The sequence below is a fragment of the Histoplasma capsulatum genome, genomic scaffold (genome assembly GCF_000149585.1).
Source record: "Histoplasma capsulatum NAm1 scaffold_3 genomic scaffold, whole genome shotgun sequence".
Lineage (NCBI taxonomy): Eukaryota > Fungi > Ascomycota > Eurotiomycetes > Onygenales > Ajellomycetaceae > Histoplasma > Histoplasma mississippiense.
Window position 1 is genome coordinate 2621314 of NW_001813980.1, and position 14188 is coordinate 2635501.

The following is a 14188-nucleotide window of genomic DNA, read 5'->3' on the forward strand; positions in this document are numbered from 1 at the left end:
TGTTCGTGGATGAATGACCGATGAGATGGAGCACCTCGGGGCCATGGGGACCCCACAATACTTTTGCATGTTTGCGGGTTGAATGCAGAGAAGGGGGGGGGGGGGGGAAATGAGTGAGTAGTGAGTGGGTGAAATGTCCATATAATACAACGTTGTTCCCCGGCCGGGGAGAAATTGGACTTTTCATATTTATTTTTAAAGTTGTAGCTTGTCTCCTGCCAATAAGCCGGTGCCATGTCAATGACGACGACGATGATGATGATGATGATGATGATGATGATGCAGGACCAAGCAGGAATAAAATATATCATCAAAAGTAAATAGATAGTTTAAATAGTGTAATAAACTCGATACCCTGCATCGCCGGGACGGAGACGTTGATGGGAAGAAGAAGAAGAAGAAGAAGAAGAAGAAGAACAGGCCCATCGATAATCACTAATCACTGACTTTATATATGTACATACTGTAGTACTCCGTACTGTACATATCATATATGCAATTTGACCGAATACCCAATTAATTACGGAGTACCCTCATCCCACCACCCTCCCATTTTCCCCGTAAACCCGAAACCTCCGAAATCCGACGTTACGGCAAGGGAGTTAAATAGCGAGCGCATTCCTCGGCTCGTTCGTCGTCCTGGTGGGTGGAATGGCGCCCAGGGGGGTGAGGGAGGGGCCAACGTATCCCATGTTCATGGTTTTGTTCAGCTTAGGATACGGGAATTGTGATTACTATCCTGGTGGTGTCCTGGCCTCCTCCCGACGCCAAGAGGGGACTGGGTTGTTCGGCTCGCGGAGAGAGAAGAGAAAAAAGAGATAGTGCTGACTTGTTGGGATTTCCTCAAGAATTTTGACTCATACATCAGTTACTTACCGTCGAAAAGGGGGGGGGGGGGGGTTTGTTCAGAATATCTGAAGGGGGAGTTCGGATACTTGCCAAGGGACTTATTGAGCCTGCCCAGGATTCAAATTTGAAGCCCTACTAAGCCCAGCACCTAGGGTATTCCGCTCTAGAGCCAGAGGGGATTTCATTCCATCTCAAACACACCGGCTTCTCACCATCACTTCAAGAAATGTAAGATTGGAGATTGGGAGTTGGAAATTGAAGGATTTGTTAGGGAAAAATAGAGCCTAAGAAACATAGAAAAAAAAAAAAAACCAATTCCTCAGAGAATGATGAATACTGACTGGTAGTTACACAATTCCACATGTGCAGGCTGGCTGCAGCCATCCGTGGACTGGGTACGGGACAGGTAACGAGGGCGGAGAACTGTGGGCGGCGGCATCGGCAGCCGGCATACATCAACCAGTTCGCGGTATCATACTCCGTACTTGAACGGGGAGTACAGACTCCAATATATTGTCCCGATGATGGATGGGCATATCACATGATTCCGCCCAGACCGGCTCTGCCAAGACCCACAGACCGTCTTGGCATCGGCGATGAAATGCCAAGACAGGCGCCAAGATCTCCGCCAAGACCGGTTTCGTATTGGGGCGGTTGGTCCGGTATTGGTAATGTCGCCGATTAACTATTTGCGGTTGCGGTGGAGGAGAGTACGCTGGAGGTACGGAGTAGAGTATCCGGGGACACTCACGAAGCCAACAGGGGCATCTGTAAGATAGTCCCGGCGTGGTATATATACTGCTCTACAGCGTATGTGCAGCCCATGAGCCCTCTGTGCTGTGGACGAACCCAACCCAACCCAACCCCCCCCCCGCCCCGCCAAGCTCTGGGCGTCCTGGGCGAGGGTGGTTCTTGGCGGCCTTCGCAGCCAGTCCCGACGCTCCGCCGCGCTTTTTCTCCTCCTGGGCCAACCTTGGGGCATCTTGGGGCATCTTGGGTGCGCTGGGCTTCCGCTGGGCAATGTCCCGCCCACAGTGCGCGCTGTTTCGATCTCCCAGGTTGAGGCGCCGGCGATAATACACACAAAGAGAGAGAGATAGAAGTATATATATATATCATAAGAGGATCTCTTTTATTCTCTCCTCCTGGTTCATGGGCTTCTTCCTCTCCTCTCCTCTCCTCTCCTCTCCGCTCCTCTCTCCTCTTCCTCCACCCCCGTCTTATTCGTCCTACCTACCTTAATATCGCTGCCTCTTCCGCCCATTCTTCTCTCGTCCATGGGTATCCATACCTGCTGTCGTCGTGGTCGATGCCTTGCCTGCAGACCTTTCTCTTTTGTCTTCCCGCTGCTAGTCCGCCGGTTAGTAGTTACGTGTAGATAGCTATATTATATAGTAACACCGCAAGCCATTCGACCATGCTGTCTTCATTCTCTCCTCCTCTGAACCTCTCGTCCTTGCATCCCACTTCCTCCTCCTCCTCCTCCTCCTCCTCCTCCTCCTCCTACCGCCACCACGACGACCGCCTCTACTCCCCCCAGCAGCCTTTGTCCTCAAATAGCCCTTCTCCTCCCCATTCGTACTCTCGAAACGATGCTCCCTGCAACCCTCGCTCTATCGGCGACTCTAATCCCCATCCCATCGTCCATATCCCTCAGATACCACCCCAATCCGCAGAACCTCCCAGTGCTGGCCGCATTCCACCATACCTCTTCCCGCAATCGATAACGGACCAGACGTATTACAACCACCCCTTGCAACTTCATGGCCTGGAGCAAGTTGTCCTCCCGCGGCCTTCGTCAATGCCGGATCGGACTCATGCTCCTGCACCCCAAATTCCGACGAGAAGTGAAGCCTGTCGCATCCACTATCACAGCAACCATGATGTATTGGTGTCGGGCCATTCGAGTCCGCGGTCGCAGCGGATGGAGGTGAATGATGATGAAGAAGCAGCAGCAGCAGCAGCAGCAGCAGAAGAAGAGGATGGTGATGCGATTGGGGAAGATGAGGATCAGAATCAGAATGAGGATGGGTTGGAGGTAGTTAGGTCGACGGAAACGGAGAATGCCTTTTTTATACTGGTGAGATAGCTGCTCTTTTGTTTTTGTGTTTGTTTTCCTTTTCCCTCTTTCAATTATCTAGATGACTTGAATTTCCTTCCCGGAAGTCTATTATTGTTCAGAGACGCCACCAGCAGAGCATCCCATCAGCCACGGGAATTAAAGCATTGAAAGAATTGAAGAATTGAGGAACATGAGAACAATTAGATTGATTCAGAATATGTTCTAGCAACGGGGTCATTTCTAATATCTAATATATGGCATATGTAACTAACCATTATCTACACCCAGCTCCGCCTTTCATTCCTCGTGCCGCCCTTCACCCTCGTCGCAGCTCTCTACACCCTCGCCGTCCTCCTCCTCCTTCTCCTCGCGCTCCCGCTCCGCCTCTGTATCCCATCCCCCTTCTTCAAAACCTCGCTGTCCACACAGACATGCTCCCTCCTCCTCCCTCTGTTACGCGCACACCAGCGCCTCGTGGCCCCACAGCCGCGACCAACACAGTCATCGGGATGGAATCATTATAGCATTGATAATAATCATAATAATCATAATAGAAGGCATCGCGCGAGGTGTTATAGGAAAGGGAGGGCACTCGGGGGTCATTATGACGCTGAGTCGCCGCATCCGTATGATGCAATAGATTATCAGCAGGAGAAGCCTACCACGACTACCACGAATACTACCACGACCACTACCACCACGACTTCGACCAGAACACCTATTACTCCAGACCCTCGCCCTCACCCACCAATGGACGGCAGTTTTCAGTCCCCTTCTCACTCTTCCCCTCACTCCCCCGCTCCCTCCCAATCCCAATCTTCAACTCACCCAAGGCCCTCGTTCCCACCCAAAACATCCGCCTCCCCCTGCCCCTCCACCACCCACTCGCCCCTCATCCTCATCCTCATCCTCCTCCTCTCTCCGGCCCTCATCCCCTCCCTCCTCCTCGCTGCCTGGATCGCCGCAGCGTTCTGGATCTTCGCCATGATCGTCGGGAACCCGGATGGGACTGAGAGGAGGGATGATGGCCGTGTCGCGATGTTGGGGGTCAGGAATTGGTGGTGGATATGGCTTTGTTGGGCGCGGAGGAGGGGTAATAAGGGAAAAAGAGTGAAGGTGAAGGAGAGAGACAGGGAGAAGAGGGCAGAATTTGGTTGAGGTTGAGTTGGGATCGTTCCTGAAAGTTCACTTTTGTTTTTTTTCTATATTTTATTAATTTAATATTTGAGGCCCTTTTTTCTTCTTTTGTGGGGCGTCTCATAATATCTCTTTGGGCTTGGGTGGGGTTTGGTTTTGGTTTCGGATGGCTTGAGTACTGGGGAGTTTTGTTTGCTCGTACGGACGGGTCTTATATTGATTAATCTACCTGTTTGGTGCTTTGCTCTTTTCACTTTTTTAATTGCGATGCTCTTGCTGGCTATATATTCTATACCTCATATATATACTCCCAGATATCCCCTGTATGCCGGATAGTTATTACAATTACTGATATTGTTCTATATTTCTGGTCAATCCACTAGACGTACTCAACTTTCTTTACGGCATTTCTCTTCTTTGTTCCTTTTCTTTGAATTGATGAAGTTGTGGAGCTTAAATTTTGTGACCACCAGTGAAAACAAAACAAGGACATGAGTAGAGCCAGTCTATTCGGTGGCGGGATATATCAGCGTGCCCAAGGGGGGGATTTTGGTTTATCAAATTGAGATTCAGAAACGAAGGTTAAAGAAAAAGTAAACCAAGCAAAAAGGCAGGGGGGAACACCGAGCGTATATAATTTAATCAATCCACCTCTGTTCCATGACCGTCCATTTCTCTCTTCTTAGACGACAGACCATAAGAAAGCAGAGAATACCATGAGTCCATTACCCAATTCATTTCAACCCCGTGGAATGTTCGAAAAACGCCTCTATCTATGGCCTCGGCCTCGGCCTCGGCCTCGCCTGCTCCCGCCCCTCCCTCCACCGCCGCTAAACCGTCCCCCTCTCCCCGACTCTCTCTTCTCAACCCTCCCACTCTCACCCCTGACTTTCTCAACCCCCAAGCCCCTCCTCCCGCTCCCGCCCCAACCCCCCTTCATCTCTTTCCCAATCGCCTTCGCAACCTCCACCCCGCCATCGTCATCAATATCCATCTCATCCCCGCCCCTGCGCCGCCCCTGGCTCACCTTCAGTCGGCCCCGCTGACCCCTCCGCACAGCATCCGGCCCATTAACCGCAGACAAATATGCGTTGACTCCATCGGCACCCTCGGTTTCTCCAGCGCCAGCTCTTTCGCTGCCGCCGCCGTCGCCGCCGCCAGCCATACCAACATCCCCATCCCCATCCCCACCGCCGTCCTCGTTCAACCCCAACAACAACTTCCCATCCGCATTGACGCGTGCAGCTCGCTTCCGCGTCTTTGTCGCCAGGAAGCGCACGGATGGCTTCGTCGTCGAGATGCTCGCGAGCGCATCTGGCGCGAGGAGATCGAGCGGGTTTGATTCCGGCGAGAGCTCGCGGATGTACTGCGTTTGCGACTGTGGGCCTGGTCGGCTGGGTTTCTGTCGTCCTCCTCCGCCTCGTTGCTGCTGCTGCTGCTTGCGGCTAGCAGCAGCGCTGGATTTATGGGACGAGACGTGCATGTTGCCCTGCGCGTCGACGTCAATTTCGCTCGCGTCGTCGGAGTCTGTCGTCGCGAAGGCCGAGTCCGACTCCGACATGTCGGAGCCGTAGACGGCTTTGTCGAATTCGTTGCTGAAGGACTTCTCGCCGCCTCGGGGTGGTTGGTGGTCGCGGTGGCCGGGTGTCGTCGTTGCGCCTTTCCGCGCGCTGCCGGCGTCTCCGCCTCGCTCGTCTCCTTCTCCTTCTCCGTCCCTGCCCTCGCCGCCCTTGGCCTGCGTCTTCTTGCGCTTGCGCCGCTCGCGTTCTTTGCGGATCGCGACGACGAATTTCCGATCGGCTTCGCCGACTAGTCCCTCGAGGAGCGGCGAGCCGAAGCGCCGGATTAGCCGCTCCAGGATCCCTTTTACCTTACTCTTCAGGCGGCCCTTGTGCTCCTTGCTCCAGACCAGGAGGTTGGGGACGAGCGAGTCGAGACGTGGCCGGAGCATGTCTTCCGGTAAGGCGACGACAGCAACTTTGACGAAGCCCAGCACGCTCCGGACTATCTCGCGATTGTTGCTTGTCAGGAAGATATCGATGGTCTGCACGAGATCGGATAGCATAGCTGGGGGTAGCTTCGAGTGGAATTCGAAGAGGAGCCTGGACAATGCGGTTACTGAGGCGGCGACCATGTGTGGGGAACTGCCTGCGAGGCCGGCGGAGACCATGGTGGAGAACTCTTCGATCGTGGCAGGGGCGTCTGGGGCTGTATCTGGCATGTGTGGCACGAGCGAGTTGCGGATCACTGTGCCAACCGGGTTGAGGTCCGGGTCTATGGTGCGCTGGGCGAGGTGGATGAGCAAGGAGAATGCGGCCGTGCGCGCCTTTTCGTTACTCTCCTTGCATCCTAGTACCACTTCGGGCAGCACTGAGGGGATGAAATGTAGATGTGAGGTTGGGAGGTAGCTGACTATTTCATGGATCGCGAGCAGCCGGTCACGACGGGCCGGAGCGGGTGTTTGGTCTGCTGTTGCGAGGATGAGAGATTGCAGTTCAGGGCTGCGCTCGCGGAGCGACGCGGCGCCGTTCTCGGTCGTAGCGAGGCGCGGAATGAGCTTGTATGCTTTCTTGATTAACTGGGTGTCGGAGGATTTTTTCTGGAGAACGGCAGCGGCAAGCGAGAATAGAGTGGCGAAACTTGATCGTGGCAGATATATCGATATTGTGACCACGAGATCCATTAGAGTGTGAGAGGTTGGGGGGATTTTGTCGCCGGGCCCTTTCGGTTGCTTCTGCTCTGCGGGTTCCGGTAGGGCAAGGGTGCCCTCGAGCATCGTAGTGACGCGCGTGAAGGTTTCAATTAGTTCCTAGGATAATTCCATTAGCCATCAGCAGTAACAGTGGCGATATGTATTCTGTACGTATACACATATATACATACCTGTTCACCTGTAATGCTTAAATATGCATTGATGCATCGAAGCAGGAAACCCCTGAACTGAGGAAGTGTCTGACTGTAGACATTGAACAGCACAGCCAGGATATTACTAGAAAAGCTAGCGAGATGGGCTATATTTTTCATCGCATCTGCCTTCGCAATCCGTCGCTGAAGGACCAGGTCGTCCTGCTCGGTATCCAACGAGGTAATCGCTTGGTTTGATTCCACAAGGTTCTGTAACGCTTTGCACACATCCACACGTAGCTCTGTTTGCTTGTACAGTACATTTGAAAGCAACTCGGCAAAGCTTTGGTCAAAGGACTCTGTAAGATCTAGTGGCAGTTCGCAGAATCCCGGCAAAATCGCCCAAGTCTGCTGGACGAGGGTCTCGAAGATTTTCACTTCGACCGTTTTCTCGGCGTTGCCGTACTCGAGAACGCGCTGGAACAGCGCCTCGCTGAGTGGCACGAATTCTGAGCGGAAAAATGACAGGCGTGTGTTTGACACATGGTCCCTGAGGATGGGCAGAAGCCAGACTCGGCCTGGTTGGCCGGCGGTTTGATGTGCGATATTCAGCGGCAACACCCCCAATACTGCCTCTGGACCCATGGCCGCAATTGCAGACCCGAGAACTTGGTCAGCTTGTTTCTTGCTGGCGAACGATTCATTCCCCCGTAGCTCCCCGATTATCCGGACAATATCAGTCAGGACAGGGAATGCCCTCCACTTCAATGCATCGAACATTGCGGCGAGCACGTTGAATACCTCCATCCATGCAGCCTGGTACTTGATGGAGAGTAGTCCAATGCATATTTTGGCCAGTTTCTCAAACACCTTTTCATCATATACCGAGGGTTCGAGAACGACTGTGTCCGGAATGCAATTGACTAGAAATGAGATGAGACACTCAGAGGCCGACACCCTAATATTCCGAGACGAAGACGCAAGGAAGGGCGAGATGAGGTCAAAAAGATGGGGGAGATTCTCAAACGTCTCCTCAGGGTTCACCTGTGCTGATACGTCGTAACCCCTGGAAAGAACAGCAATCCACGGGGGCAGCAATTGCAAATCATTCTGTGCAGGCTTCAATTCCGAAATCGCCTCCATAAGCCGTGGCAGTTTGGACGACGAGAACTCATCCGCCATGCCTTCGAATATAATCTCGAAGACCTCAAATGCAGCCATGGTCAGGTACTCGTTGGACGATTTCGACACGTTCATCAGCAGCTCGCACAGCGGCTCGATCTTCTTTGTCGGCCACCCGCCCGGAGCGGTTGCAATGGTCTTCACCAAGTGCACGGCATGGATGACCATTGGCTCATGCTGGCTTGTCTGCTGCTGGCCATGTCGGCCCTTTTTCGCCTTCGCCGCGGCGGCGACACTCTCGCCCAGCGTATGCAGCGCTGTTTCCGCACACATATCCGCCGCGGGATGGTCCAGCGACGGGCTTGGTGGGGGATTCCTTAACACATGTACTAAGGCATCGTGCACCCGCTTGCGCACCTTGGGTCTGTGGTCTACCGCCAGTGTCATTAGGCCAGCCATAGCTCTGCGTGGGCCTATCTGTGTGGATGGTAGAGCCCATGCGGCCGCATCCTGGGCGACCAGTAGCGACTGCAAACATCCCACGGACGACTTTAGCAGTGGGGCTTCGGCTTCAGGGAGTGTGAGGGCGGGCGCAAGGCTGGTGAGGATCTGGGAGAACTTGGAGACGAGAAGAGCGGTGGGGACGAAGGGGGCGACTGTGTCGAGGAGGTAGACTATAGAAGTTGCGAGCTCCTTGTTTACGATGCCTTCGGTTGAGGATACGGCCTGGCCGAGGAGGGCGAGGAGGGCGGCGAAGTATGCGGTTGCGGTGAAGTCAGCATGTTGGTCGCGGAGTGTATCTTCGACGGCTGAGAGGACCACCGAAGTCTGTATAATGTTGATTATTTTTTATGATGTCAGTTAGCTCCCAGTTCTTCTTGGATTGCACGTATTTCTGGGTAGATTGGTTTTGCGGTTGCTCACATGGTGCTGGTTTTGCAGCTTGGGCGATTTGATCTTGTTGAGCTTTTCCTGCAGCGAGGCCATAATGCAAAAGTGTATCCTTAGCCCAGAGGGAAAGCACTGGTGCAACAGGTGCTGTCAACCTCCTGGTGGTTGAGTGGGAGGTGTCGGAGTAAATCAAAGAAATATTTCAGGCGTTGAAATTTTAAGTTCGACTTTTTTTTGGCGGTTAGATATTTTTTTTTATCGATAACAGATTGTTGTGGGGCGGAATCGGAGACACAACAACACATCAACAGGCTATTCTGCATGGGATTCGGAGATGCTGGGATAAACTTGAACATGTTCTCTTCGATATATTCTTTTCTCTTCAACTTGATATTATATTCATCACCGTAACTTAACCAATTAAGGGGCCCCTCAGAGCTCGGAAAGCCTGGAGAATCGCTCTCAACCATTTTAAATTTCTATCTACGTCGAAGGTAGCGTAGCGCCAAAGGTCGCTAATCCATTCCCTTTTCGCTATTCCATTATGATCCTTTATACTCTCTTCCCATACTCATGCGCAGGCCGGAAGCATTTCACAATATTCTGCAACGCCTGGCGGTGTCCACCCATCATACAGGTTCCAGGGATAATACCCTAGAACCCAACAAAAGTAGAGTTTGATGAAAGCAAAAAATAACAGTAGGGCTTGGGGTCTTGCTCCATGACCTCTTTTTAATAAATAATCGAGGCTTTCATGTGTGACACTTGATAAATGTTGTGCCACGAAAACAACTGCCGAATTCACCAGGGGGGAAAGCCAATAAAGTCATCGCCTCTGATAACGTTGAAAGAAAAAAAAAAAAAAAGTTTAAACTGATGAAACAAACAAGAAGAGATATCAGCATGAACATTTAAAACAAAACCTCTCCGCTGTGCTCAGCCTCAAAGCCAAGGGTTTGTAGTTTGGCACTGCTGCGTTTGTTGCGTTTCTTTCGTTCGTTATCTTCTTGCTTTTTCAATGCAAAGACTTCTTCGAAGGGTGCCTGGCGGTAACCTGTGGGTATATCGTCCTCCTTATCTAGATCCTGAATTTGCCCAATCGGGGCAGTCAGTGAAATGCCTGTGGAATGCTGGGAGCTCTATCGAGCGGATCGCAACTTACAACTTCTCCTAGTAAGAGAACGTTCTCTCCCCGCACTAAATAGATTCCTCGTTGTATATCTGCAAAAAGGTTTCCGGCATATAGTCGCTCGACGGTCCCTTGGAGGACAAGGTTGGCTAGAGGAGATGGAATCATTAGAAACAAGACGGTCATGATTTCATGTGTCAATATATTGAGTTAACGAGAGCCACTTACCGAACTGATCCCAGCTGCGTAGCACACCAATCAACTTGCGCCCATCGCGGAGAACAAGAACGAGTTTTTCTGAATAAAACGCAGTCCACCGAAAGACGCGGCGGGGGTTTTGGTCAGTCTTTTTCTGTGTATATATATATATATATATATACCGAATTCCCATGCGCTGGCGAAATTGGGAGTTCAATGTGATTTTATTCTAGCGCTGGCCGCACAAGATGAAGGGAGGGCGCTGCTCACTATCAGTCAGGTCCAGAAGTTGCGCTGCCGTCGTGAACATTTGCGGGGGCAGTTGAGCCAGGGGCGGGGGCATCATTGGGGTGGGTGAAGGTTCTTGCCCTGGGGCAGGAGGAGGAGCTGTTGGAGGAGCTGGTTGGTGGTGGCGTGGGAAGCCGGAGTGAGTAGCGGGGTTGGGCTGCTGAGGGTACCCTCGGTGGCCATGCGGGAGCGGGGGCGGGGGCGGGGGCGCTCCGCGTCGTCCGCCTTGGCCGTTGTTGTGGTCGTGAAGGGAGAGGTCCTCCATACCGCACTGGATGGTTGTAATTGGCGGAAATGCAGTGCTAGAGGGGTTAAAGGAGAGGAGGAACGTATTTGGTGGGTGGATAGGTGGGTTATAGGATATCAGGACAACGAGCGAGATAGTATAGGCATGCTGGTTGGTCGGGAGCCGCGAAGTAGAGCTGAGCTAGTCAGAAGATAAGGACCTATTCCAAACTTCGGCATAGACGTATCTTGCTTCCCCCTTAGCAGTAAGATTGTCGGATTCTGGTCTAGATTGATGACGCTGCTGTCGGTCTTGGGTTTTGCTTGTCGAGGTTGAAATACTTTTTGAGCAGAGGGGATTACTGATACGGTGTTTGCTCTGTTTGCCGAACCCTTCCTGTTCAGGCATAGTGGCTCTTCTATATGGTTGTTATTACTCCGTACAGAATCAATCATTGCGGTATATCAACTATGTAGCTAAGAGAAGGTATTTCAACAAAATATGAGGGTAAGAATTTGTGTGAAATTGTTGGGTATCTCAAAACTAAAAAGAAGAATGTGCAACGAGCGCAAGATTCCAAATGAAACATCGCTCTACAAAATAGTCCAATCCCTTATCCCTCATGCTTAGGTACCATCATACTTAAGGGTCATCGCTCTTCGTCGCTTAGCCATAGACATTGATCTCATCTTGGGGGGCCCTGAATCCTAACTTCGACGGCTTCCATAATTGATTGCCCTTGGATTGTTTGTGAAGGACTTTTTCTTCGGTGACATATTTCCTCAATAAATTGTCTAGTGCGCAAAAACCAGTAATGTTAGCTAGAGAAAGACCTGAGAAATAGAATGACTTACTCTGATCTTCTATTTTAAAGTCCTTCCGCTAACAGGCTCATCTACGTCCGGCCTCTTGCATACCACCACGTGACAACGCAACACCCGATGCCCCCAAACTCCGTGGCACTGGAGAAAGAACAAGGATCATAACATGTCCACTTGATATAAGGATGACAGCCTCGGGATGAGCAAAATCCAACAGCTGAAAAGAGTTTAAGCAACACTGATTTTACAAGACCGTTCTCTCATCCTTCGCTCACGGTGCCGGTTCATGTAAACGACACATGGGTCGTCCGAGGAGCCGATCCTGGCCCTTACCGAATCCAGGCTCGGGGAATAACCCGGCCGATGTGGAGCTGCAGGAAGCTGTAGAAGCCGCAGTTGTTCACGAGTGATGATGTGGGAGCAATATAGATGTCTCATTGTCTCAAAGTCTGGGCAAGTGTTTTGAATGGGATATCCTTGCTTTAGATGTTGATCTGCTAGATGTGTTAGCATTCTTTGCCAGGCGACACCGTGGTGTGGGTCCGATATCCGGTATGGGCATGCTGGGCACTGGGCAGTGGCCGGCAATGGGCCCAAGCGGAAGTGGCTCAACACGTGCGTCTTCCACTCTTCAAGATCGGAGAAACGTTCATTACAATCCAATATGTGGAAGAAACAGTAATGGCCAATTCCTGTACTGCTCGTTTCGGGAGGGGCAGTGAGGTTTCCATCTGTATCCTCCTCAAGAGCATATCGAGGAGGTAGCTTGGCTGCGGTATTTGTGTCAATGGATCCAGAGGGGGAATTGGATGCTGTCGACAACGAAAACCGAGAGAGTGTTGGTACTGTACTCGGTGGAGACATTATGGAGGATGACGATTTACTATAGGTATCTTCGATGTTTTCGACAATCATGGAACTCCGCTGGGAGTTTGCATATGCTCTTTCGCTTCGGAATGAGCTTCCCGTTGAAACGAACGCCGGCGTGGTAGGCGAGTAAGACAACGCCAAAAGACCTTCGGTAGAACCGTTCGATCGTTCGTATGCCCAACGCTCTAGTGTGGCCACTGCAAAGGGGTCAGTATCTTGAGACCTATGTTTCTGAGCCTGGTAGGCGAATTTATATACTTGTGAGAATCCGATTGCCCAGTATTCAAAGCCTGAAATAGAAGTAATTGAATAATGGAATATCAAATATCAAATGTTAAAATAAGGAAGGGAGGAAGTGCAATGGCTTTGCCGAAAAATGATAACGGCAACTGGGAGAGAAGTTTAAAAACAAAAAGGCACTAGATATATGGGAAACCCTAGCAAGGGAATGAAACACAGCGCAAAATATTTATATTTTCCAGGTGATTTGCGACGTCCGTAGTCATTTCAAGACACTTCTGCAGTATAGCAGAGGATTCGCAATTTCCCCACACGAGACACAGAGGGAAATCAAGTGCTACTGACATCTAACAATCGCGTTTCCGTATGGCTGTGACGATTGGCATACACCTTATGTGATCAGAGCAAGTGGGTGATGGCCACGTTTGAAAGGGTTTTGCGTCTGGTATCTGCGGGGGATGCAAGTCGGAGGACAAGGAAGTAGGAGTTGTCTGGTATTGAAAGTAACAATGATCTGGGAACTTTTTCTTTGGCGCCGCGTAGAGGGGTCGGAGGTCTAGCCGAAGGAACGAATTGTTATCTGAAAGAAAGGAGACCTGTTATGGTTTCAATTGGCGCAGAGAGAGTCGAAAAATGTTGGCTGTGGAAGAGTTACCTCCCCAGGAAGTGAGAATTGGTTGGAAAAAGGAACAAAGACGGGGCAGAAGGGAAACCGCGAAGATAAAAATGGTCCGAGACGAATTTCTTAAGAAATCATTGGATGGATGAAGAAACTGGTGTACACTCCTCCTCCCTCGGTTTGATACGACCAATCCGTCCGGGCTCAAGTTGTGAGCTGTCATGCAGTTCCCTGGTAAGTGGGGAGGTTGTTGAGCGACGAACGGGTCCATTGTATAGCCCAATGGTGACACACCCAATTCGATATGTAGAGATATGTATTTTGTATCAATCCTGTAGTTCAAGTTTCTAGGATGAGCACAAAGCTTCCCCACTTAATCACCATGCGGCTCAATTCAACAAGTTTATTCCACTTGGCCGGGATAATTTTTTGGAGTCGGTATTACCACGGCAGGCGTAAGACCTAGGGGTGATCAGTGACATTGTGACAAGAAAGGTATTTCAATTAGACCATATTCATGGTTCCATTCGCTTGTGCCTTTCTAGCTGTCATTAGAGTAGTTATTTAGTTAATGAATCCAACCATCTTCAACTGACGCGGGCAACGTGGCGAGCCCGTAAGTCGCTCTTGGGATATTCTGCTACCCTTGAGCGCCGAAAATTTGAAGGATTAATAATTATCATAGTTAATCTTTCTTATTAAATATGCAGATGCTATCCATAACTACTAACTCTGAGGTCAATAATCCAGACGTATGAAACGCGGGCGGGAGCTCACTGTGACTGCGACTGGGACCAGTGCTGGCCCGTGTTCTCGCTTGATGCATGCTTGCTTGCTTCCATCTCGTTTCTCGCCACTCTGGTCTTTCTTTTATCTTTCCTTTTTCCTGCTG

The 14188-nt window shown here is 51.0% G+C and overlaps 4 protein-coding genes across 4 annotated transcripts; 1 reads left to right on the top strand and 3 right to left on the bottom strand.

Moving 5' to 3' along the window:
- Window positions 1-109: 109 nt before the first annotated feature.
- On the top strand, window positions 110-1534 carry HCAG_03932 (predicted protein; the record flags this gene model as incomplete). The annotated part of the gene is made up of 4 exons (XM_001541784.1): window positions 110-120; window positions 470-666; window positions 1017-1077; window positions 1219-1534. 4 exons carry the CDS (start codon window positions 110-112, stop codon window positions 1532-1534), a joined length of 585 nt encoding a protein of 194 aa, XP_001541834.1.
- Window positions 1535-4273: 2739 nt separating this feature from the next.
- On the bottom strand, window positions 4274-9001 carry HCAG_03933 (90S preribosome component RRP12; the record flags this gene model as incomplete). Its single annotated transcript, XM_001541785.1, has 5 exons — window positions 4274-4277; window positions 4344-4369; window positions 5076-6857; window positions 6932-8842; window positions 8939-9001. The coding sequence occupies 5 exons, from the start codon at window positions 8999-9001 to the stop codon at window positions 4274-4276; spliced, it is 3786 nt and encodes a 1261-aa protein (XP_001541835.1).
- Window positions 9002-9816: 815 nt separating this feature from the next.
- HCAG_03934 (predicted protein) lies at window positions 9817-11154 on the bottom strand (the record flags this gene model as incomplete). Its single annotated transcript, XM_001541786.1, has 4 exons — window positions 9817-9990; window positions 10068-10183; window positions 10503-10791; window positions 10978-11154. 4 exons carry the CDS (start codon window positions 11152-11154, stop codon window positions 9817-9819), a joined length of 756 nt encoding a protein of 251 aa, XP_001541836.1.
- A 258-nt stretch (window positions 11155-11412) lies between these two features.
- Window positions 11413-13567, bottom strand: HCAG_03935 (predicted protein; the record flags this gene model as incomplete). Its single annotated transcript, XM_001541787.1, has 5 exons — window positions 11413-11540; window positions 11664-11784; window positions 11901-12634; window positions 13023-13047; window positions 13460-13567. The coding sequence occupies 5 exons, from the start codon at window positions 13565-13567 to the stop codon at window positions 11413-11415; spliced, it is 1116 nt and encodes a 371-aa protein (XP_001541837.1).
- Between the last annotated feature and the right edge of the window lie 621 nt (window positions 13568-14188).